General features: G+C 26.2%; 2 protein-coding genes across 3 annotated transcripts; one reads left to right on the top strand and one right to left on the bottom strand.

The window, feature by feature from the left end:
• Positions 1–1,844: 1,844 nt before the first annotated feature.
• LOC111035150 (probable ATP-dependent RNA helicase YTHDC2) lies at positions 1,845–15,178 on the top strand. Of its 2 annotated transcripts, XM_022316670.1 has the most exons (23): positions 1,845–2,101; positions 2,218–2,303; positions 3,530–3,620; positions 4,464–4,651; positions 6,029–6,225; positions 6,359–6,525; positions 6,602–6,885; positions 6,959–7,013; positions 7,076–7,196; positions 7,266–7,409; positions 9,328–9,676; positions 9,755–9,879; positions 9,942–10,076; positions 10,211–10,399; positions 12,430–12,704; positions 12,765–12,879; positions 13,024–13,292; positions 13,365–13,570; positions 13,644–13,819; positions 13,884–13,998; positions 14,082–14,162; positions 14,222–14,278; positions 14,872–15,178. In XM_022316670.1, coding segments are annotated over exons 1-23 (3,513 nt in total). In that variant the 5' UTR covers positions 1,845–2,099; the 3' UTR covers positions 14,958–15,178. The 2 variants fall into 2 exon arrangements, with proteins under 2 accessions (XP_022172362.1, XP_022172363.1); XM_022316671.1 differs by lacking the exons at positions 1,845–2,101; positions 2,218–2,303; positions 3,530–3,620 and adding an exon at positions 4,363–4,391.
• A 2,439-nt stretch (positions 15,179–17,617) lies between these two features.
• Positions 17,618–25,689, bottom strand: LOC111035164. Its single transcript, XM_022316686.1, has 10 exons — positions 25,484–25,689; positions 25,263–25,418; positions 25,001–25,148; positions 22,988–23,144; positions 22,841–22,929; positions 21,537–21,691; positions 21,198–21,468; positions 19,224–19,474; positions 18,391–18,468; positions 17,618–18,260 (listed from the first exon to the last, which is right to left on the bottom strand). The coding sequence occupies exons 1-10, from the start codon at positions 25,571–25,573 to the stop codon at positions 18,036–18,038; spliced, it is 1,620 nt and encodes a 539-aa protein (XP_022172378.1). The 5' UTR covers positions 25,574–25,689; the 3' UTR covers positions 17,618–18,035.
• Positions 25,690–25,702: the final 13 nt, after the last annotated feature.

Here is a 25,702-nt window from a genome sequence, read left to right as displayed (position 1 = left end):
GTTCACTACTGTTATTGGCTACCCTATAAATAATAAGTAATAAATTATTACTAGCAATATAAAATATCCTAGACTGATTACCGTCTTTTCTCAAAATCGTTTTTCGTATACAATGATATTTTATCATTGAAGTCAAACTTAATACCATCCATTACAGCTCCTCCTACCTATTGTACAACAGAGCGAAATCCACTTACTCGTTTTAAAAAAATATATTTTAACACTTGTTATTTATCAGGATGAGAGCATCAAAAGATTTGTTAATACAAATTTTTATTTAATTATTTTCGATAAAAATTATTTGATCGATCAAAAAACTTGAAAATGTAATACATACAAGGTTCCTCATTAGGTGGTATAAGCGTAATTTATAAAAAAAATGGACGAAAATTTGTCACTGCCTTTGCCGAATGCTGTACACAATATGGGTATCCGACGTATGTTATTTGTAATGGATGTATAAGGTATAACACAACAAAAATACAACAATTATAACATTTGATTTCAATAATAAATAATTGCATACGAAAAATGATTCTAAGCATTGACATTGAGTGGAGATCTATTATGGTGTCATCCAAGTATACTTGTTTAAATATTATTTTAGGTTGGCCAGATGTCTCGTACTTCCCGTTTATTTTGTTATTGTAATTAAAAAAAAAATTTGAGTAAACTCACAGAACTTTTATATAAGCATCTACAAGTTCAAATTTTACGACATTTAATAAGATGACGTTACACAGACATGTCGTTGTATCCGTCCTACAAGAGCGTAACATGGCAAATTTTACGCTCCGCAGATCATGTTCAGCTCCTTAAAAATTAAAGTGAATTATCCCATTATAAAATTAAAAGGTATGATGTAGGGCATCTCCTAGGATTTTTATTTTTTATAATAATGCTAGTTATGAGTGTTTTAAAATAAAAATGTTCTGTATTAATCTTAGTTCGTGCTGAAATCTATATAATACAGTAGACGCCGCTTATAATACTCACATTGGGACCAGCACAAAGTGAGTATTTGATTTTACTACATATTTTTATTTAATTTTAATACTCTAATACATATTACATATGACATACGTATTATTGAATAAATTAAAAAAATTCTGATAGAAAAATTAAAATTACAATACATGTAAAAAATGATTATGTGCATTAATAAAAAATTATAAAATATGTACCTATATTTATTATTTATGGAAAAAAATTGTGATTTTGTTTTTTTTTTAGTTATAATTATAAACTAATATTCCGGAAATATATTGGAAAATGTGAAAGACGATACAATTTGTTGTACATACACACATAATAGAGCAAAAAATATTAATTTATTTCTAAATTTTGACCAAAAATGTTTATTTTTACAAAATTTGAGTCTTATAACCGAATTTTGTATAGCGTATTTGGATACGTCCGGACCGCCTCAGACAATTTTGAGTCTAATAAGCGACTGAACCTTATATCCGTGATACCTAAAAGCGGAGTCCACTGTAACAATAAACAACAGTGAGCACTTAGCAGATGCGATCGCTGCATGCGGCAGTTTAATTGTGAAACTATTTTCAAAATGTTTTTTCAAGTGGATGGCAGTATCTTGTGGTATTTCCATAGAATCTTATTGTCACCCTATTATAAAAAGGTTTACACAGTACCTACTACAAATTACAATACTACATGCTTAGATCATATTATACCGTATGTCCGTATAATATGATCTAAGGACCGCATAAATATTTCAAGGGTGCTATCTGAAAATACCATGGTCGTGATACCAAAATACAATGTTGCCAAATTATTATACAAGTTTTCCTACACTGTTTGTAGCAGTATTTGCGGTTTTTCAGGTTCAATCTTCAATGTTTTCATGATTTGGTTTAAAACGTTTGTTTTTAAAATCATTTTATTAAGTTTATTTCGTGATACATGTTACTGGTTAGAGCTCCTGAATCTCAAATGTTGATTTCTCAATAGTATAATTTATTACAATGTAATGGATTAATTTAAGATTCAGAAATTTGTTCGTGAAACTCAGACGTGTTTACATAAATTCAGTGATATCATTTTTTAAAGTTTGTTGAAAAATTACTCTCGACACCATGTATGATTTTATTTATCTTTAGTAGAATTAAAAACGTTAAACATTAAAAATGTTTATTATTACGTTATACACATTGCACTACATGAGATTAATACGGACTTTTATGATGTTTCCAGGTCTCCTCCAATAAGAGATTTATCACAGGATTGTAGAGATTCCTTGTCGCATCAATTGCAGAAATTCATTTCATCTGATACAAAGTGTAAATTCAACTACCTAATTTGTTAATTGCATTCTACAAACTAAAGATATAATTATATTTTCTGAATTATATATGGGTTTGATTCGTAAACATTTAATGTACAGGATGATTCACTAAGCAGGCTCACCTCCTTTATCTTCTTTTGAACTAAGCAGTTATTTAAAATCCAATTCTTGGAACTCTTTTATGTAGTTAAAGAGACCATATTTCCAAATTTGAAATTTTTTTACTACTTATGACGGTCCTGTAGAGGTACATACTTCTGTTTTTCAAATTACAACCTCCCTTTTCTTTTGTAAATTATTTCTGAAAATGTCAACCTGTCAAAATCAAAATTTTGATGAGTAGTTTTTGGGTTATTTAACTTTGTGTACTAAGAATAATAACAGGTTTGTGATGATGAGTTTGTAAGATGTAAGATCTGTAGTTGTTTGAACATTTGATCATTAATACTAATAAATCAATATGTATCATTCAAAAAAATTCCAAGTGTATTAAATTTTTATGTCTGATATAACATATATTTTATTTTTTTGTGAAATCATTGTTATAGACTTCTCTTTAATATATACATTTTAATAACTGAAAGAATATTCTTTCAAATTTTGAATTAAGTATATCAGTAGCTAAGGTGAGTTCTCTTTGAAAAACAAAAGTTTATTTTGCTTCAAGACACTCTATATTAGGTAAAAAAATCGCAAGTATTTCAAAATATGTTGTTTATATTTACAAATTCTAAAAACAAGAATTTGAATAAATTCATTTTCACTGTTTTATTTTATTTTAAAAATGGGAGTGAGCATGCTCGATTCACTTTGTCATCACACTGTATTAAAAGTTACAATTAAGCTGGTAAAATAATAAAACAGTTATTCTTTGACTAATTATGTTCTTGAAATGAGTGTAATAACATAAATATGCACTGAATAGATAGAATGTATCTGGTTTGTAATCAATTCATAGGGGTGATAGTTAAAACATTGTTATATATATGTTTGCTTTTCGCGGAACTATATCATTTTCTTTATTTATCGAGGATTTTAACACATACCATTATTATTATATTAAAGCTGATTGTATATTGAATTATTTATGATTTCTTCAGTAAATATCTTAACTTATATTTTTTATTTTTAGACACTTTGTTAACAAATAATTAAATATTTTTTATAATTAATGTAGTTTGTTAAAAATATACTTACTAAATATACTGCTATTTGTTTTAGCGTACACGTTTCCATCAACATTGACATCAGATGAACGTAAATATTTGCATTTAAAGAGTGCTGAACTTGGCTTAAAATCTAAAAGTTATGGGTTAGTAAAACTTTATTAGAAATTAATTTACTTTATTATGTAATATGAATGTATGAGTTGTTTCTTTACTTATCCTTTGTATTTATCTAAAATACAACTGTATTCATTTAAGTCCCATTTTATTTCACAGTTTATTAAAAAATAATAAAATTGTTTACTCGCTCATGCCTTTCTTAAAAGTATATCATCTAAAGTGAATAGTAATTTAACTTGTACATTGTAGTTGATATAATATAGTATTAATTTTTGATTTATTGAATATTATGGTAATTAATATCTTTTCAATAAACTAGTTATATTTAATTATAAAAAGTAAATTTAGAAAACATTGACGTTACACACACAAACGTATGTGTGATTTGAAAATGTATAGTATGTTTTTAGAAGAGTACAAATATATTTGATATTAGTACACAATTTTAGAAACCACTGCACTTCAATTTTCCTTGTTTCCTAGAATTTAGTGGTAAAAACCCTTTTGCAGTAATGAAAGTTTAACAGGAATTAGTTATAAATAAATTAATGATAATCATTCTGAATTCAACAGTTTTTCAATGCTCATTTATAACATTGATGTAATTCATCAGAGATTATGTTGGTGCAAATTTGTTCTAAAATTATATTGTTCTGCATTATAATATTTTTCTAAAAGTTTGCTATGAAGTTGGGTGGGTTTTTAACAAATTAAACTTTAAATTTCTACTAGTTCTATGTGTTAAAATTATAATTCAATTTCATTTCATTGATTGCTTTTCATATGAATGATAAAATGTATAATAGTGTATAATATGATGAAGTGTAAAATTATAATATAAATATTTATACATTTGTTTTTAATTTCAGAAAACCAGGACATCGATCAATAACTATTCAAATGGATAAAAAAAAAGTCAATAGTAAGGCTTGTAGTATAGAAGTATCTGTAGCTTCAAATGATATAATAAGAAAAATCTGTGATCATGTTCCTATTACTAAACAAATGTATGATGAATTACTTCCTAATCCTATGAAACCATATCGACGAATGGCGGGTAAGTAAAAAGGCTTAATTTCAAAGTTAGGTTCATAATAACTGCATATGATGATTTCACATAGCTTAAGAATAATATAAAATAAACTTCTAAACAATTAATTAATTCATATTTTAATATTTATCATTTATATTTTATACTTAATAGATGTTTTCATAGCATAGTGTGAAACCTGGAATATTTTATCTAGGACTGAATTTATTTAAATAACGAATACAACGGAATGTTTTATACTTCCATATTGTATACCTACTTAATTTTTTATCATAGTCCATCTAGATTGGTTAAATTATATTAAAAAGTATTTTAGGTTACAAAATAGTATTTAGGTCTCTTGGTGTCGACTAAAACAATTGAGGAGTTGTCTTATTTTTTCAAATTTAATTAAAAATCTTAGGTCAAAACATTAAATGTAAGAACCTTAATTTTAGAACCTAACAATGTTAACAAATTAAAATATAACATTGTTCAAAAAGTTTTTTGTTAATTTATCATTATCCAAGATATATTTATTTTTGTTTGGAATTTTGAGTATCAAATCTATCAAGGAGTTAAAGAAATTTTTATGAAATAAGATTAACAATACATGTGTCAAAACTAAAAAAAAAAATTAATTAAATAATAGAAGATAAAAAAGTTTTATACTATGTATATTAATATCTGAAAACTAATTTGTATGTACAATAAGAATAGAAATATTAATAACACCAAATATAATCGATTTTCCAATTAAGACATGATCATAGAGTAACATCTATACTAGTTAAGACTGCATTCTAGCTGTTAAAATCTAAAAACAATCACTTAAAACAAGTGATTGTTTTTAGATTTTATTATATAAATTAGACAATTACAACGGCTAGATTATCTACTTATAATTTTACGTATTACATACTTTTATTTTTTAGAAAATTAAATTTCATAAGTTTTTGTTCAAGTAGTTTTATTGCATTTCTGTCTATTTGTAAAATGTATACAAAACTACAAATAACTAGTGAAGAATTTTTTTTGTTTTTTAATATTTTTTATAAAAATTAATGAATTATTAAAACGTTGTTATACGTGGTTTCATACTTTTTTATGCCAAGTGCTAAAGCTTTTAAAATAAATATGAAAAATTATAAAACTTTTAACCCCGAGTTGGCACAATAAGAGGTTGAGTGTTATTCAAGTGTAATACTTTCCAATAAGTACTTTAATATTTGACTTAATACATCTAGAAGATACAAACCAAAATATATTGAACAAAAACATTTCTTAGCTCATCAAATAAGGGCCTCCTCAATGCTTTTATGCATTATTTATTTCTTAAATATAATAGTGTAATAATATAATAATGTCTCATAATCTTTATTTTTTTTTTACATACATATTAAGTGGCAAATTGTAAACGGAATCTTCCACTTATGTGTGATAAGCCCATGTCTATACCTCGTTTTTCTGTTGATGAAGATTTATTATTGATGAGAAAGTCTTTACCAATATGGGCAAAAAAAGGACAAATAACTCACGCAATTGAGAATAATCCTGTAGTAATCATCACAGCTGAGACTGGATCTGGAAAAACCACTCAAGTAAAAAACGATTAAAATGTTTATTTTTAAATTATGTTTTTTGTCATACTTATAATATTTGCTTTCATAATTTTAAAAATATGAACATTATTGTATTTTATATAGTTGAAAGTTCAATATATTTTCTTTCTAGATCCCACAGTTCATAATTGATGATAGTGCTGCAAAAAATAAACCATGCCGGGTTATATGTTGTCAACCAAGGAGGATTGCAGCTATATCAATGGCTGATAGAGTGTCTAATGAGCGTGGAGAAAGTATTGGAATGAGTACTGGATATCAAGTTAGACTTGAAAGCTGGTAATATACTAATTTACATTCTCAATATCTATATATAATGTTATTAACATTTTAACTTATACAATTGTAAATGTAGTGTTAGTCAAGATACAACAATTATATATTGCACAACTGGTGTTTTGACAAGGACACTTATGGATCGGCATCAAAAGGATAATGAACCTAATAAAGGAATGTTGATGAATGTTTCCCATGTAATAGTAGATGAAGTACATGAGCGGGATAAACATGTGGACTTTCTTCTCATAGCATTGCGTATGATTTTACCAAAATATAATCATTTGAAACTTATTTTAATGTCAGCTACAGCAGATATACACTTATTTTCAAATTATTTTAATAACTGTCCTGTATTGAAAGGTAAAAATCAAAATACTAATGCATTTTCAATGATAGTATTTATATATATATGTATGTATCATTTCATTTTTAGTGGAAGGAAAAATTTTCCCTGTGCAGGATTATTTTTTAGAGGACATTTTGGACACGTAAATATAATAGTATATTATTATAATTTTTGTTATCTGATGACATTATTTTTGTTTTATAGAATTAAATATGAGTCTCCATCAATGTCAAGAATAAAAAATAAAACAAAAATTGGATATTGGGATAATGATATTGTAGAAAGAACTGTTGAAGCTGTTCAGAATATGAACCTTATAGAACCAGTAAATAAAATATATATTTTATAGTTTATTTTAATTTAAATGTATTTTACATATTTTGCTCTTTATTAGATTACTACATTGATGCCTGATCAAGAATGGTTAAAATCAGAATTGGATGATTGTATGCACCAAATCTGGTTCAATGCTGAAATTGAACAAATTGATAGAATGATATATTACATTATGTCAGAAGGAATCCCAGTAGATTATCAAGTATTTTTATTTTTTTAAGTATTCAATTTTAATTTGTAATTTATATGTATTTTGATACAATTTAACATTTAAATTTAAGTATAAAAAGTTGATGGGTGATGAGTTAGAGATTATATATCTATCTTTTTCAGATTTTCATATTCTGAGTGTAGCGATGAATGTAATGATCTTACATTAATATGTATTTATTATTATTTTTTTTTTTTGTATACACCATAAATAGTAAAAAAAAATGCTTCAATTTTCAAGCATGGGGTTTCTAATAGAAAATTTGATCTAGTTGATATTCTTTTTAAAGTTTAAAAAAAATGCTCAATATTTTTCTTATTAGTTGGGATAAACAATAAAAAAATTAGAGGGAAATGAACATGTTTACACTAAACTAGTCTGATAAAAACAAATCAATTTTGTTTTTTTGATGTAACTCAAAAACAACTAACTGCAAATACATACAATTTTCACAAAATTGATGTCATAGTATTTTTGTACATGATTAATATTTTGAATATTTTTGAGCTATTTAAAGGCATTATACATTTTTGATTTTTTTTTTTTTGTCAAGTAATTGTCGACAAAACATTTTTTACTTGTTCAAAAAGTTGTAACTACAAATAATTTCCAATGAAATAGAATATTCACGTGTAAAACAAAAAATTTTCTTATTTTGTAATAATTCTATAAAGAATAGCAGTAGTAACTTGAAATTGTTTGACTCTTTGCTTTTTGTAGTCATTTGATTTTTTTGTTTTTAAGTTTTAGTTCTTGGTTGGAGCTATTTTAAATACTTTATTTTAAATTTTGTTTAATTTTTAGATTCTGAGCGGAGTGATGAATGTATTGATTTTACAATAATGTTTTTTTTCGTCTGTCATTTTGGGGCAGTAAAAGTGCTTTGATTTTCTTCAACACCATCTTTTTTATGGGACAGTGAATTTAATTACTACTTTGGCAGGGTCAAAGTAAAAAATGCCTAATAGTTTCTAAAAGCAACAGGAAAAATGGGAATTTTTACAGAAATCCAGTTTTTGACAAAATCGATTTTCGACTATGATGTAACTAAAAAAAAAAGTTACATGACATTTTCATTGATTTTTTTATATCCGCACTTGCTATACACCCTAAAATTTTCAAAATATTTTATATTTTTTTATTACTTGTTAAACTATTATCTACTAGGCATTAGAATTTAGAATGTTTAATTTTCAGTCCGAAAACTTAAAAATGTAGTACAAGAATAAGGGATTAAGTTATTTTAAAATTATTATTAGTAGGTACTCGAAACTAGTACTATAGTAATTATTATATTTTATACACAAAGTCTTTTCAAATGTATTTTCTTGGCAAAAATGAATTAAATCTATTGTAGTACTAATGCTTAATAGTAAATTACTTTCATCACAATAATAAAATCAAATATACTAAATTACTTAGCAATATTGTAGGCTTACAGACAGTCTTCCCTGAAAATCGTTTTTTGCTTACAATGATTTTATATCATTCCAAATACTACCCATTACAGTGATTCGCTTGTAACCTACTGTACAATAGAGCATCAACCATTTACACGCTATTTTATTTAAACATTGATAAAAAAAAAAAGTTCTACTGTTATAATATTTTTTTTCATTTAATGTTTGAATTTTTAAAAATTTGAAAAATTATAACAAGATTCCTCATAAGTTATTACAGTAATTTAGTATTTAATTTGATTAATTCCATAATAATTTTTATTTCTACTAAATTTCTCATTGAAAATATTTTCTGAATTTATTATTGTTTATAAATTATAATAAATGCTGCTATCTATAATTAATATATGTAAATACATTATAAATTATAAATTGAGTATAATGCTATAAACCAATTAATTGATTTATGAAACTAAATAATAATACTAATTAATTTAATTTTGATCTAGCATTCAGATACTGGTGTAACTTTGTTAATGCTTGTAGCAGTTCATGGATTAAATGATTATGTTACTACATTATTAAACATGGGTGCTAATCCAAACATTCGAACCAGGGTCTTCAATATGGACGCAGCTACTTGGGCAACAGAGTTTAAACAATTTGATACTAGAGATTTAATTATTAACAACAAAGGCATTCATGCACAGACAGATATCCAGAAAAATGAAAATTCGGATGAAGTGGAAGTTAAAGAGAGACTAGAACTATATAAAAAAAGTTTACCTCCTAATATTATAATTGATGCCTATTTAATAACATATCTCATAAAACATATACTTTTTAAAAAAAACGCTGGTAATTAAACTTGGTTGTATGATATAATATAGTATATTTTAAACAAAAAGTGTGTTTTTCAACAATGTGTTGTTATAGGTTCTATTTTAGTCTTTTTGCCTGGATTTGAAGATATGTCTATGGTTAATAAAGTTATAATTGAAGAACTTATTACTAAAGATAATTTAAAAATTACAATTTACATGTTACATTCAATGATGCAGGTAATATTTTAATAGCAATACATTTTTAAGTTTTTGAGTTATATTTAATTATTTTTTTAAAGACATCTGATCAACGTAGAGTCTTTCAACCTGCACCTAAAGGTCACCAAAAAGTTATATTAGCAACTAACATTGTAGAAACAAGTGTTACAATTAATGATGTTGTATATGTGATTGATTCAGGGAGAGTAAAACAGGTAAATGGTATTTAATGTTCAACATTATTAAGGATTAAAATTAATTAAAACAATAAAAACTCAAATTATTATTATTTATATGCTTTCTGATAAAATTTTGATAATTTATTGACATTTTATATTTATATTTTTAGAAAGGTTACAATGCTTTTAATGGTATTAGTTGTATGAATGTAAATTGGATATCCCAGAGTTGTGCAAAACAAAGAGCTGGCCGTGCTGGAAGATTATGTGCTGGCGAATGTTATCGTCTTTATACTAGAGAACATCATAGTCACATGGCTACTCATGATGTACCTGAAATTCTTAGAATGCCTCTACAAGTAAATATACAAAAATATAGTACATTTAATTTATTGAAATAGGAAATGATGATTGGTCGAGTATATTTTTGTAATTGCAAAACAGAAAATAAATATCTAAATAATTCAAATCAACACGAACAGTGGAGTAAAATTAGAGTGTGCTGTAAAATTGTCCGATGTGTTCTCAATTCTGTACATTACACAATGTGTTATACACGCAGGTTGAGAAGCATGATTTAAGATACTATGGTTGTCCAATTAATTATGATAAAGTGTATTGAGATCATTCTTAAAAACAGCTAGTAAATTCACCACTAACTTTTGCATGTTATAACGGCTATAAGTTCAAAAGCGCTAGTGATAAAATTCCAGCTGTTCTGGTCATTTAATTTGGATTCTACTTTTTTTTTAAAAAGATTTAGAACTTCCAGTAAAAACAATTGCAGTTCGACAATTAAATTATGAACACTATAAGAGATAGTTACCGTTAAGCATAATGGTGTGATAATGAAAATAATAATAAACACAGATAAGAAAGAGAAACAAAATTAATGTATGTAATATCAAAAATAATTAGGATCTAATGTCTTGATTATTTGTTTATTAATACGATAGATAGAAATTAGTTAAGAATAGAGGTTAATGGGAGGAATTTTGAAACAGCTAAATTAAGATATGAATTTTTTAGATTAATTGTGCAGTTAACAACTAGAAGTAGCAGCAGAGGCATGTGAAGGATAAAATTGAGGAGAGTTTGCAAGGTACCTTAAGTGAGGGTTGGAGGACTTGATTTTGTGTCGATTTAGAATGGATTGGTAGAATCGGTACACCTTGAAACTGGCCATATGATCCTCGGAACAGTGGACACATTTAGTTAGACAGGAGCAACCCTTGGTAAAGTTATCTGACTCGTAAGACTCCACATTTATTGCAGCGAGATAGATGATGGTAGTAATTCATTGTGTGATCATAGTCTTGACAATTGAAACATTGCAGTAGACCGTAAATTGTTTTATTTGATTTTTCAATTGCTTCTTTCGTTTGTAGTAATAAAGTGACGTTAAAGATTTGATTGTTATTATCATTGAGTTTGAGGTCGACAAAATATAATTGGAGAAGATGATTTTATTTTTATTTACATTGTGGACTTGTTTCACTATATGTCCTTCCAACAATGCGAACAAAATGTCAGCACTGAGAGTAGAATGATGGAGGTTTCTTATAACAATCTTAAAAGGACGCTGAATGCAAAGACTAAAAGTATATAAACTAGCGTTAGTTTCCATCAAATAGTTAGCCAAAGCTTTGAAATTATCTTAACCATTGGGACAAGGAGTGGACTGACATGTAAGCCCGTTAGGGCCGACTGTTTTAATAAATGCTGAGAAGTTATTGATGTTTCTGATGTATAGAGGGTAAAACAATGGGCTCAGCATGGAGGTCTATGAGAGAGTGTGATTGTTCAACAGTGCTGTCGCTGAAGGATGGAGCCGCATTGAATATGGAGTCATCACCTATGTCGAGAAAGGCGAAACGGTTAGGTGAGATAAAAGTTATGATCTTTTTCTCCACATGAAGAGGAGAATTTGAAGTATTGGATAATGTTTGTTTTGATGATGTAGGCGTACAAAGCGGAATTTTACCAGAATGAACTATTATACTATATAATATGTTGAAAACGCTGAAGCAATTATAAAATAAAAATAAAAATAATGGAGCGAATGTGAACGAGGGCGCTCATGATGAATGTTATCGCCAAATTGAGGTTTCTACTTTAATACGATCTTGTCGGCCAACCATACTATATATCTTAAATTGTGTTGAGAAGCATTGTCTACTGACAGGGTGCAGATTGCGGTACAATGAAGGTCACCCTCCACTTTTTGTGTCCCCAACTATAACTGACTGGCTTAATGTATAACAATATTATATTAAGTTTTATATATTATTATTATGTTCAAAAAAACGGAATATCTTAATATTGTTGTAAAATTAATTTGTGTATCTGTTTAGTATAATATTTTTTACTTAACAAAACTATTTTGTAGGAACTATGCATGTTAGCAAAAGTGATTTCCAACAATATGAGAGTAGTAGACTTTTTAGCATTAGCTATACAACCACCACCAACATTATCAGTTACATCTGCTCTTGAATACTTAAAGACAATAGAAGCAATGGATGTGAATGAAGACTTAACAGATCTTGGATTTTTCATGTTGGATTTATCTATTGAATCTCATTATGCTAAATCACTAGTATTTGCTATATTTTTGAAATGCTTGGATCCTGTGTTAACAATTATTAGCTGTTTAGCTAATAGGTATGGTACATTTTTGTAATATTTATAATATTTGCAATAATAATTATAAATTATTTACAGAGAACCGTTTAACTTGACTCTTAATGTAAATATGAAGACCTCACTAGGATCTATTCGCAAGAAATTAGCTGGTGATTCATTGAGTGATCATATAGTCCTTTTGCGTCTATATCAAGTAAGAAATAGATCGAAATATAAAACTAAAAACTATGATGTATTTGTTCAGATGGATTAATTACTGCCCCTCAAACTGTAGTTCTTTAATTCTATATTTTTTCTTAATCTATGGTAAAAGAATAATTTTTATAATGTTATTTAGGCATTTAATGAAGGAAATATGGTTGATAGTGATTTGTTTAACCTTGTTTCACAATCAATTATGGGATTAATTACACAAACTAGAACTCAATTATTAGGTCAGTTAAGAGCATTGGAGTTAATTCAGACTCGCGCTGGTCCTAACGATATAAGGGATGTAAATATCAACTCAAATAATTGGGCTGCTGTTAAAGCTTGCTTATTAGCTGGATTATATCCAAACTTGGCTAAACTAGATAAATCTAATCCAAGACCAATTTTGAAAACAAAGTAATTCATTACATTTAATTATAAATTAAGTAACAGTAATTGATTTTAATTCATTGTCTTGCAATTTAATAGGACAGAAAAAAGTGTTATTTACCACGGATCAAGTGTCTTACGTGAAAATTATGTCAAAGACTTACCATCAGAATGGATAATATTTGAAGAAATGAGTTCTTTCAATACTAAAAAATTTATAAAAAACTGCACAGTAGTATCTCCAATGTCTGTGGCACTTTTTTCTAGTGCTATGAAATTACCTCAAGATTCTGTTAAAACTGAAGGTAGATTAAAAAAATATTCATACATTGCTGTTACTTTAAGAATGATTTCAAAAACGAATTTTCATTATTATAGATGATAGTGATGATAGTGATGAAGAAAATGATGACAAATTAGGAACGTTAAACCTAGATGGCTGGACTAGTTTTGTTGGAAATTCCGAAGATATTGCAAAAATCTTGAACATGCGGTTATGTCTTACTTTAGCTTACCGTGAATTTCTTAAAAATAAAATGATCTCCCAACATAGTGTAATTATATTAGTTTACTATTTTGTGTTTATAATATTAATTTATATTACATTTTTTTGTATAGTCCTTTAGTAGTGTCGTTCAATCAGTTGTTAAAATATTATCTATAGAAGATAGCGCTGTAGGATTGGAGGCTCCAGATGATGTTGGTAAACGTCCGAAAGAGAATAGTAATAAAGGTTAGCTTATTTAAGTTTATAACTACAGTCATCAAAATCTTATGTCAGTGTTATTACTTTATTATATTTATTTTGTTCATAAGGTCGTCATAGCAAAAATAATGATAATTCTTCATTTTCTTCTTTTCGCAAATATCCATATGGCCAGCACTCTCAAAATAAAAGTAAAATAATATTTATATTTAGTTATGTTTTTATTTAATAAAAAAACTTTATTCAACAGGTTATACAGACAGCAGCTCAAGTTTTAGAACAAGTAGAAATAGTTTTAACATGCCTAGTAAGTAAACATTCCAACAAAAAAGTATAACCCCTTTTACGATACTCTATTTGTATTAAAATGCAGCGACTGACTTGAAAATTAGGTTCCATAGTGTAGTGGGGAAATCTAAACAAAATTGGTTGACGCTGTGATTCCAAGCATCATTAAAATTAGGGATGGGCCGATGCTAGAATTTAAACTTGATATTGGTGGTATCAGTCTTTTTTAAAACCGAAATCAGAACTGATTTCAAAAAAAAATCTAAATCAATCTGCTTAATATATTGATATCATAAATTTATAGATTTTTTGATAGACTGATATAAGTTATCTTTTAATATCGGTTATGTTTTATGCCAAAAAAGGTGTTTTTAAAATTAAATGTTTTATCTGTTTTTTATCGATAGCATAACAATATATCAGTATCGGATGTTGGTAAAAATTTGTATCAATCCTTCCCTAATTAAAATGTACAATATTTATTTTTATTACATATGACCAGTACCGTAGGCAGGATTTTTTTTTGTGGTGGAAGGGGCTTAAACCCTAAAACTTCCCCTCCCTGGCTACAGGATGCATACAAAAAATATTAAAATAATTCTTTGATTATAGATATTAGAGGTACAAGTAATAGACATTATCAACAAAATTTTTCAAGTCCAAGTACATCTCAAGTTAACAATAACTACAAATGGTAATATTGTAGAATTAATTTTTATTTCAAAACAGTATTATAACCTACCTGTATTAAAGCAGGCTTTTTTTAACAAAAATAATTTATTGTTATTTTATTTAAAGTAAAATACTTTTGTTATTTAGTTTCTTAATTACAACCAAATGTATACATTTAAGTAATTAATTGTATTGTTTTAAACATTTATCAAGAAAAAATATGCTCTATAAAAATTAATGAAGAAATTAATTTAGTTTTATATGCTGCTTTTCATAATTAAATATAATTAACTCATTGTAAATCAAGTATTTTTAATTACATTTATTAATATTAATATAGTAAGTAAATATTATATTAAAAACCATTCAAATATATCTTTAAATTGCTACTAGTCCTGATTAAGGGTATGTGATATTTTTTAATGATTTTTGGAATTTAATTTAAAATACATGTTTCACCACAAAACATGTAGATCTTTTGTAGTATGTTTAAAAATGTATTATCATTAGTAGTTAAAATGTGATATTGTTAATATTATTTTTTAATTGAACTTTTTCTATTTATGTTATATTTAATAACTTGCAAAGCTTATAGTTAAAACTATATGAGATAAATATTTTCAAAGTACTTAAAGATTTAAATTTGTATTTCTTGTTATTAATATTGGTGTTGTATGGGTTTTTGGAAAATTTTGTATTTTGTGATATGTAAAGTATTCATTTTTAATTATGTTAAACTTTTAAATGTAAAATGCATTATTCTATGATCATTATGATCTGTTTAATATTATGTTATTATTAACATGTACAGTATCCAGTATTACCAAAGCAAAAGTTTGTTTAGTAAATGAATAAAGTACTTTTACTGTGTTGAAAAATTATTTTTGTTGTTTATTGCTCTTTTAAATAAAATTATTCATTAACTGCAAAAAAAAGTATGTTTAAACATTTTTTGTAAATTTAACAAGTTACTATGGCATCTTGTGAATAGTGGTTCTATAGCTTTTAAATAAATAAAATATATTTTCAATATTATATACCACACCATTTTAATAAAGTGTAGGTATTCCTGATTTTTTTTTTTGTATACTGGGGTGTTGGGCAAATTAGACAACAAAACTGCATTTGTTGTAAATCAAAATATTAACTAATATATAATATAGTTCAACGAAACATAAATACTTACAAAGAAAAATTAGTGTATGATTTCTAAAAATATCCAGATTCTTCTATAACAATTAACTATTTTACTTTTCAGTTGTATCTAGAACTGCTGTAAAACCACTTAGTCCCTCCCCCACCCCAGATCCTTGTCTGCGTCAATAATGGAAATGTTTAAATTGTTTTATAATTGTGTATATGTGTAGGACTATTAAAAAAAATATTTTATAATATTTCATGTATTATTGTTAATTATAAAAAGTCAATAAGATCTATAATGAATCTACGGTATGTCTAGGCAGTAGGCAAGTAATTGAAGGGGGTGGTGCGGGCGATTGCCCCTCCCCCCAAAGCCTTTATTATAAGTTTATCTTATAAGATTCTAAATATTATATAATCTACTGTTTTAATAAATTCATATAAGTGTCAAGTGTGCATTCAAAAATGGGACAAAACCGCTCTTATGCCTATTCCTTATACAGAGTTAGTTACCTATATATTTATTTATTTATACGTTATCATTTAAATGACATTAGTTAAATAAATGTATGGTTAACGTATATCACGTATAATAAAAATGTATTACAGTGTTTGGATTATTTTCAAAAAAATTATTCCCCTCCCCCAAGATGAGGTCCTAGGTACTTGCCTGGGTATGTCAATATACTGAATGGATACCTACCTAAATATTAGGGATGGGCCGATACTAGAACCGATTCTAGATATCGGTTTTATCGGTATCGGTTTTTTTTTCAAAACCGATATTTCAACCGATACCAAAAAAAAAAACCTATCGATCAGCATAGTATTGATAGTATCATAATTCACAAATGCACAGGTTAGGTTATTAATAATCAAACACTAAAGATTATTTTATAATAATCAATGTTTTCACTTTTCTAGGTAATATTATTTGTGTTATCAGGTATCGGTTTTATATCGGAATATCGGATATCGGTAATAAGTGGTATCGGCCCATCCCTACTAAATATTATAATATAAAATAAATTAGTCAAAATATTTTGTACATTTCACTGTCTAAAGAAAATAATGACAAACATAATTAATTGCATATAGTTTCTATAGTCCATCCAGTGAAAGCACAGTGTTTGACTGGGAATTATGTCTGAATGACAGGTGGAGTATGAAGGTGCATGCCAGATCGATTTTTTTTGTATGGTGTGCTGACAGGTAGTCTGCAATTAATTTTATGTATGAGCATCGTGTATATTAATGACTCATTCTCATGATGTGAAATAATTTTAAATCCTATATTTTCTTTTTTTTTCTTTTGGTAGCAGCATCATCAAAATGTGTAATGCAACATATATTAATGGACACCATTAGGTCCTCAACAAATAGGCACTTTTAAATCCCCATCAAAAATGTGCATTTATACATAATGTATTATGTAGTTTAGATGTTGTATAAGTTTGTAACCTCTACACTCTCAATAATGCGGACACTATCAACTGGTCCCAATCTTATAATTTAATTTCTAGGATCTATTTTAAAAAATAAATAATGAAATTAAAACTATCTTTTTTATTTCTATACAATCAATGTAAATTGTACAATGAAAATAAATTTATATTAATAGTAATAATTGTAACATGGTGTGACATAAAAGTAGCTAGCTGGTTACCAACCTGGAAAAAAATCTTATTGTGATATGATGAAAATATCAATTCACAACTCATAGTTGAGGAACAGAATCTTACTTTAAGTGTAGGTTATTTAAGAATTGTTTATTACAAATACTTGGATTAGTTAACATTTATATATTTATTTTAATTTTTGACATACAGGTAGGTACTTATTACTACAACATTGTTATGTACTATGTATACTAATTGATATTATAATAATTTTTACTATTAACAATAAAATTATATAGTTAATTTATTTGTTGTATTAAAATTATACATTGATACTTAATGCATTTAAAATGGTGACTGAGGTGAATGAGGAATTGTACTCATTGCTTCTTTTTTAATTCTACTAAACTTCTGCTTTATGTTTTCAATTGATTTTCGTGAAATAGATACACTTTTAATTTCATCTTTTATAATTTGAGATTTGCGGCCATTCTTATGTTCAGTTTCATTCATCATTGCAATATCCGTGGTATATACAGGTTGATTTTCAAGAGTAGCATACGTTTTATCCTAAAAAAAGATAGTATATAATGCACAACAATTTTCTAATTCATTGGAACCACTCATTTTATTACTATATTATTATACTACAGAACTAAATTTATATTTAACTATTAATATTACATATAAGTATATTTACCTGCAAGTTTCCAATTTCATAACTTTGTAATATTTTAACTTCTGCTTCATGTAATTCATTATTTTCTTCCACCATTTCCTGTAGGTTTTTTTAAAAGATTAATTACAATTATACATAATAATTTATAAATATTAAAGAAAATTAACTGAGTTATGATTAAATTTTGTACTTTGAAACTAGAAATTAAAGGTTTTTATAAAACTTATTATTAATTTGACTCAATAAAAATTATTTAGTTAATCACCATATTTGTCCTAACCTATGATATTTTTATTTTTATAAACTCAACTGGCCACTTCTACTGAAACCTTAACACTTGTTTTAATACTTAAAATATAATTTTATTTAAGTAATTCATAAAATAATTTACTATTTATTATTTCAGATTTTGAAAAAACACGAAAACAAAAAATCTATTAATACTATTTTAATTTTAAGTTTGGATTAACTATTATAAATTAATAATAAAGTTATCGACAAGAACACTTTGAGACACTGTTTTTGCCTAAGATGTAGTGCACACAAATATATTAAAAATATTTAATCTAATATAACAAGAAAATGTAAGTGTTCAATTTTGAAACACGTAAAAAGGAGCATCTCCAGAGCCCAACTTAAGTACTATTTGTGATGAGTACAATTAAAAAAATCCCAATAATATATATAATATGTTGAATATATTGTAGTAATGAATAATACTTACTACTTATTGGGATTTTTTTAATTGTATATATATATATATATTACGATACACAATATATATTATATTTGAATATGATACTATGAGAAGTTCTATAGAACACATTATATATTAAGTTGATTATAATAATTACTTCTTGTATATTATCTTCTTTAATTGGATTTGGTAATGTTTCATTATACACACATCTAATGGTATCAAAATTTATTGTCTGATACTTATATGGTTGACTTAGAGAATGTAGTAAAATTGATCGCCTTGATTTATTACTTTCTTTTGAAGTCATTAATTTCGGTTTATCACTGAAATCTGTTTTTAAAATTATTGGAGAAATAATTTTGTACACTGATTGTATTCTTGGATCGAGATTTTCAAGACTTTTGCCTAAAAAAAGTAAAATGTTTGTTTATGATAGATATATTTACTCTAAGAAAATAATTATAGGTATTAAGGATTATAAAATATATTAAGTACGGGAATGCTAATAAAACTAACTAAAAATTTAAGAATGATGTACCTGCTAAAAAAAAATACTCAAAAATGGTAAAAACAAAAAAAGGTGGTCAAGTACTGCTCTACTTAACATTATGTGTCATGTGGGTCACTGTCATAAATGTGTTAAATTTGTATTCAATGATAAAAAATCATTGTATACGAAAAACGATTATGAGAGAGTCAATCTATATTACCATATTATGTATATTTTATGATAAATTGCAATTAAAGTAATTTGTTTTACTATTAGCAAAACAGTAGGTATTTTTCAGAAAACATTTTATCCATAATACTTTAAAAGTTCTCAAGGATAATACATTTAAATTAATAAAATTGTTATATTTTGTTTAAATATCTAATTTTGTCCAAAATTGAACTTAAAATATCTATTAAAAATACTGTATTAATATATATTTTAGATTTTTTAGTTACAGTATAGAATACTTATGAAAACCTTGTTTAAAATGTTCAATCCTTAGTTAAACGAATTGAACAGTTTATACATTTATAACTACAAAATAATTTGCAGAGTTAACTTTGATGAATTTCAAAAGGTCAAAAGTAAAAATTCTCAGTACTTTCCAAAAGCATCGGAAAAATACCACAAAAAAAAAATTAAAATAAAGGAAACAAGGATGTGAAAAACCAGTTTTCGACAAAAATGATTTTTAAATAATAACTTTGGTTACTTTAAACATAGACCAAATGTTTATACTAACAATTTCTTGCTGAACAATTATCAAAATATTTTTATTTATTTTGAGCTATTTACGAGCTCACAAAAATTTTGATATTTGTAAGCTATTTTAAAATTTATTGTCAATAAGACGAATCAGTGTAATAGACGTATTAAATTTAATTACTATAACCATTGTTTATTTAAAATGATTCTGAACGATGACAGTTGTTACCTTATAATATTACTAACTAGTAACTATTAAGTAAATGCTATGATATTATTGTTATTAAAGTATTTATTTTACTTTTAGTCATTTGATACTAATGATACTGTAGTATGTTAAACTAATGTTTGCCGAAAAAATTGCATTTGAGAATGTCATTGGTGTGGAATACCTCATAAGTAGTTATAATATTAATTCAAAAATACTAAAGATACATAGGAATGATGATCAATTTTTATAGTTAAGAATTGACAGTTCAAACAATTCATAAGTAATTCATATTGTAACCAAAAATTCTAAACATTTTATCAATACAGTTTCTTTTATAGGTATTCAAAGTTAAAATTAGGGGCAAAATTGGATATTTAAACAAGAATAATAATTTGTTATTTTTTTGTAATTTAAAAATATTATTTTAGGTACTTGAAAATTGAAATAAAGCATAAGGTATATAATTTTATTTTACACACACAACTACATTTTCAAATGTAATTCATTATCCTACCTATAATAAAATAAATTACTTTAATAGCAATAATGTCAAACAAGTCTTTCCTCAGAATCATTTTTGTATACAATGTTTTAATATCCTTTAATTCAAATATAACAAGTTTGTTATAATGATCTTTCTAGACACTACTATACAGCAGGGTGGTACTCTTTTTAATTTTATAATTGAACATAATAATAAAAATAATAAATTGACTTACTAGAAAATACTTCTTTGTATAATACTTGATTTTCAATTTTTAAATTATCAACTATGCTATTTAAAATGTTTATATGTTTCTCATAAGATAGAATTTGGTCGGTCATATCAATAACTGATTGTTGTGATTCTTTAACCATCATATTAATATTTTCTTCGTCATTTAGCTGTTCACACCAATTTATATAACCATTTAAAGTATTTTTTATGATTGTAAGGAATTTAACCAGATCAACTTTTCCATAATTGTCCATTAATTCTTCTTGATTTATCTACATAATGTACATATTAATAAATAGGATAATACAAAATCATAACATAACATTAATTAAGAACTTACATTAAAAGTTAAATTAATTATGTTGGCATCCAAAGTTTCTGGAGTTTTTAATATAATATCAGTTAATCTTGCACACTTCAGAGCAATTAATTTATTTTGTTGAAAGTTTGCACACAAATTAATACATTTTTGTTTTAATTCCGAGACTTCATTTGCTTCAAGTATGTAAAAAAACATAATAAACAATAATTGGTTTTTGTAAATAAATATTATATTATACTAAGCCAGTGTCAGCCTGGTCAAGGCGGTCATTGCTGCCTGAGACCCTTAACTTTTTTAAAACCAAACTACATTAAATCTTGTTAAAACATTATGAGCACAAAAATATAAATGAGTTAAAATAGCTAAATTAGACAAGCAATACATGTATTTTTTCTCTCATACGTTAGTAAGATAAAAATATTTGCAGTCTGGAAATATATTAGTCCAAGTGTTCCTAAGCATCACACTCGTTGACCCATACTAATGTTATTAGCAGTCATACATTTTCAATTTTAAAAAATAATATTATTGATAATAGTAAATTTGTTACATTCATCTAGTTTTTAATTGAAATTATACTAGGAAAAGACAACAACTTCAAGGTAATTACTATAGTTTTGTTAGAAAAATTGTTAAACTCTGAAACTATTTCTATGGCTTATTTTATACATATTTTATGCCTCCAAGGGCACTCATAGGAAGGACATGCCCCCCTAAAAAATAATAAAGTATGCAAAAAGAATTATATATGCTTTAAATCCATATTATACTTATTTCATATGTAATACCATACTCGATACTACACTTTTGCTTAAAATATTTTATGTTCATACAGAATAATAGGTTTTAGAAGCTAGTTTCATTTTGTCCCTCCTCCCCTGGAAATTACACCATGACTGTCTCTACTCCACTCTCAGTTTATTTTCAAACTAAATAACTTAACTATATACAAGCTTGGTCAATGATAACAACACTAAAATATCGTATTTAAAAATACATAACAATGAGGAAATTGAATGTTTATACAAACAATGCAAGGATTTTTATAATTTTAAATGAAATAATGATTTTAATAAACTTTTAATAAAATAAGTATAAGATTATGTTTTTTTTTTTATAAATTTAGGTAGCCAATAAATATAATAATATACAACTTACATTATAGTTTGAAATTGCATGCATATAATTGAATAACAACTTAAGATTTGTTAGGCACCAAAACAAAAATCCTACTCAAGGACCCAGGCTGACACAGTACTAAGCCATAAATAATTAAAAACAAATTACAAAATTCTCATGCTTATTAAAAGTTATTTTCATACCAGTTGCTTCACAATGCTCAATATGAAGTAATTCAGATTTAAAATCTTTAATACGTTGCTTACTATCTTGAATGATTTCTTTATATTTTCTAAAATCATTACTCATGTTATGAAACAAAACAATAATTATTATGATTAATTACTTACACAGCTATACCTGTAGTATTTTTAAGAATACAACCAACTCGAGAAATTATTTCATTTACTTCATTAAAATTACAATTTGATATTCCATTAAACATTGATATTTTTTTGTCAATAAACTTGTCTTCAACATAAAGTGGTGCATTTAAAAAAATAATTCCTAAACATAAACTCAAAAAATAAGATATTACATACTATATATTTGTCACTTGGTTAATATTAATGGACAATGTAATAGAATAAGCAATTTAATATCATTATTTGTGAATATAAACTTCAATTGGGAAAAAATTAACTATAAATGTATACAATTATAGTTAAATGATCACTTGACTTAGTCCATTATAAGTAATTATTACCAATTTATAAATTTATTATAAGCAATAATACTATTTGTAGTTTACTCAACACATCATTGATATCGATATGATGAGCTAAATGAGAACTTTCTGTAAATTATTCAGTGGATAATATTTCTGAAAAATTGACAAATCAGAATCAAGATTTGTTCTAGTAGTTTTTTAGAAATGTGATATGAGGATAAAAGGTTAGGTAGGATAAGATATCTGGGGACTATGGTGATTGGAACATTTTAGTTATTAATATAAGTTTATCAACATAAATATTTTTTTAAAAATGGTCCAAGTATAATAAATATTAGTTCCAATATTATGTCTATTTTTATTTTTTTGTAGAACCATTTATAAGACTATTATTAGTACAAACATTCAATAGCTAAAAAACTACTCATTCAAAATTTGAAAGAGACAAATCAACAGTTTCAAAACAATTATCACAAAATAATTTTAAGTTAAAAAATCCCTAACGGAACCGCCCACGCGGGATCCGCCATTTTGATATCCAACCAAATCCAACACTACTTACTTCAACTGCCGTCAATACAAGCAACAAATATCCAAATCATACTAAACCATATACCAACTACACTATCCTCGGTTTACTGTCCTCCTCTACTGGCAATAACACCCCCCTCCCCCCCAAATCGAAAACTTCCTAAAGTCACTTGGGCGTTCGTTTATCGCCGGCGGTGATTTCATCGCTAAGAACATACAATGGGGTAGCAGATTAACCAACTCTAGAGGGAGATGTCTCTTTTTTTTTTTTTTTTTTTCGTGTTTGAACCGACGGCGCCGCGGGAACTGCTTTCGCATAGAGGGAGATGTCTCTAAAGCTGCGAAAAACGACTACAAAAACTTCCACACCAAAACAGTTAACTACACAAATCCATTGATTTCTAACTTAGCCAGTGAATTCATGCCAAATAACCCTCCACGTCGATTAAAAAAACACTGGTGTCGAGATCTCTTGAATCCCAACCTGCACTAATTTAAAACAAAATAAAACTCCCCACCCCAAGTTAGAGGGTATCCACACTGGTGGGCCTTCCTCCTCACGCCATTTCACGTTATGTTCCTCATATTTTATCCAATTTACTTACTGTATTGTAAATAAATATTACAGATTGTAAATATTCTATATTATCAAAAATAAAATTTAAAAAAAAAATGTTAAAAAAGAAGGCTACATTTCAACAGGACACTCCTTAAGTGGTATAAAAAAATCCAAGGATTTTAAAACATTGTATGCATGACTATTTAACATTCTAAAAATCAGGATTAATAAATTTATTATTAGAGGAAAACATGGGAGTGAGCATAATTGGTGATTCAAGTTGTAGATACTTATGACTTTTCAGATTGATAAATTCTCAAGAAATATTTCTTAAATTCTTTTATTTACAATATTTTATTTGGAAAAATGTCAATTAAAGGTATTAATTGCCCCAGAAGAATCGAATGACATTTACATTTTAAGCAGATGGTTCTCAAAATTGGAATTAGTAATAAGGTGAATGTCACACTTATGATGATACCAATGATGAGTTAAAAAACAAATTTAATATTTACATTTAGATGCCGATTATAAAATAAAAACTGAGAACATTATTTTTTTTTCGAATCATTTAATTATGATAGAATAATTAAAATACTTTACCTTTTTTTTTTAATTCACAGCACTTTATGTATAAACAAAATTGATACATAAAAAAAATAAAGACATGGCCACCAGGATTTGCTAATAATGATGAATTAACTTTTGAAACAACATTTGAAGATTTTTCATAGACAAACCCATCTAAACCCTAAAAAAAGTATAATGTATACTAATACCAAGGTAAACAATTATTTTTTCACCCTCATAAACTAATAATTTAGTTAATGATCATAGCTATATAAAATTATCATAATATACTTACATTAATTAGGAGTGTTGCGGTATTACGGAATTCAGCAGCTTCTTTAAAATTAGTTATTGGCCAAGGTACAGTTTTTAAGCAATTTGGATCTGTTAATGGAAGCAGATAATATAATACCTGTTCCATGGCTTCTTTGTTGGGTTTATTAAATATTTTCTAAAATGTAATTTACATTTAACATTAATAAATAATAGTATTTTTAAATAGATACAAAAACTTACATTTGTTAGATGTTTATTCAATGTCGGAGGAACAGTTTTTCTGCTTAGCATAGATATACCTTGTATATGATGACTAATTCTTGCTTCCATTATGCCAAGTTCAATTTAAACTCAATATTTTATAAATAGTCGATTAGTAAGAACATGTTTAAATAAATGCGTATACGACAAAAAAAGGTTATTGTGAACAAATATTTTATTCTAGGGCTATATTAAAAT

This window comes from Myzus persicae, unplaced genomic scaffold (genome assembly GCF_001856785.1).
Source record: "Myzus persicae strain clone G006 unplaced genomic scaffold, MPER_G0061.0, whole genome shotgun sequence".
In the NCBI taxonomy this organism is placed as follows: Eukaryota; Metazoa; Arthropoda; class Insecta; order Hemiptera; family Aphididae; genus Myzus; species Myzus persicae.
Note: the sequence above shows the minus strand (reverse complement) of the source record. Positions and strands in the feature narration are given on the sequence as shown.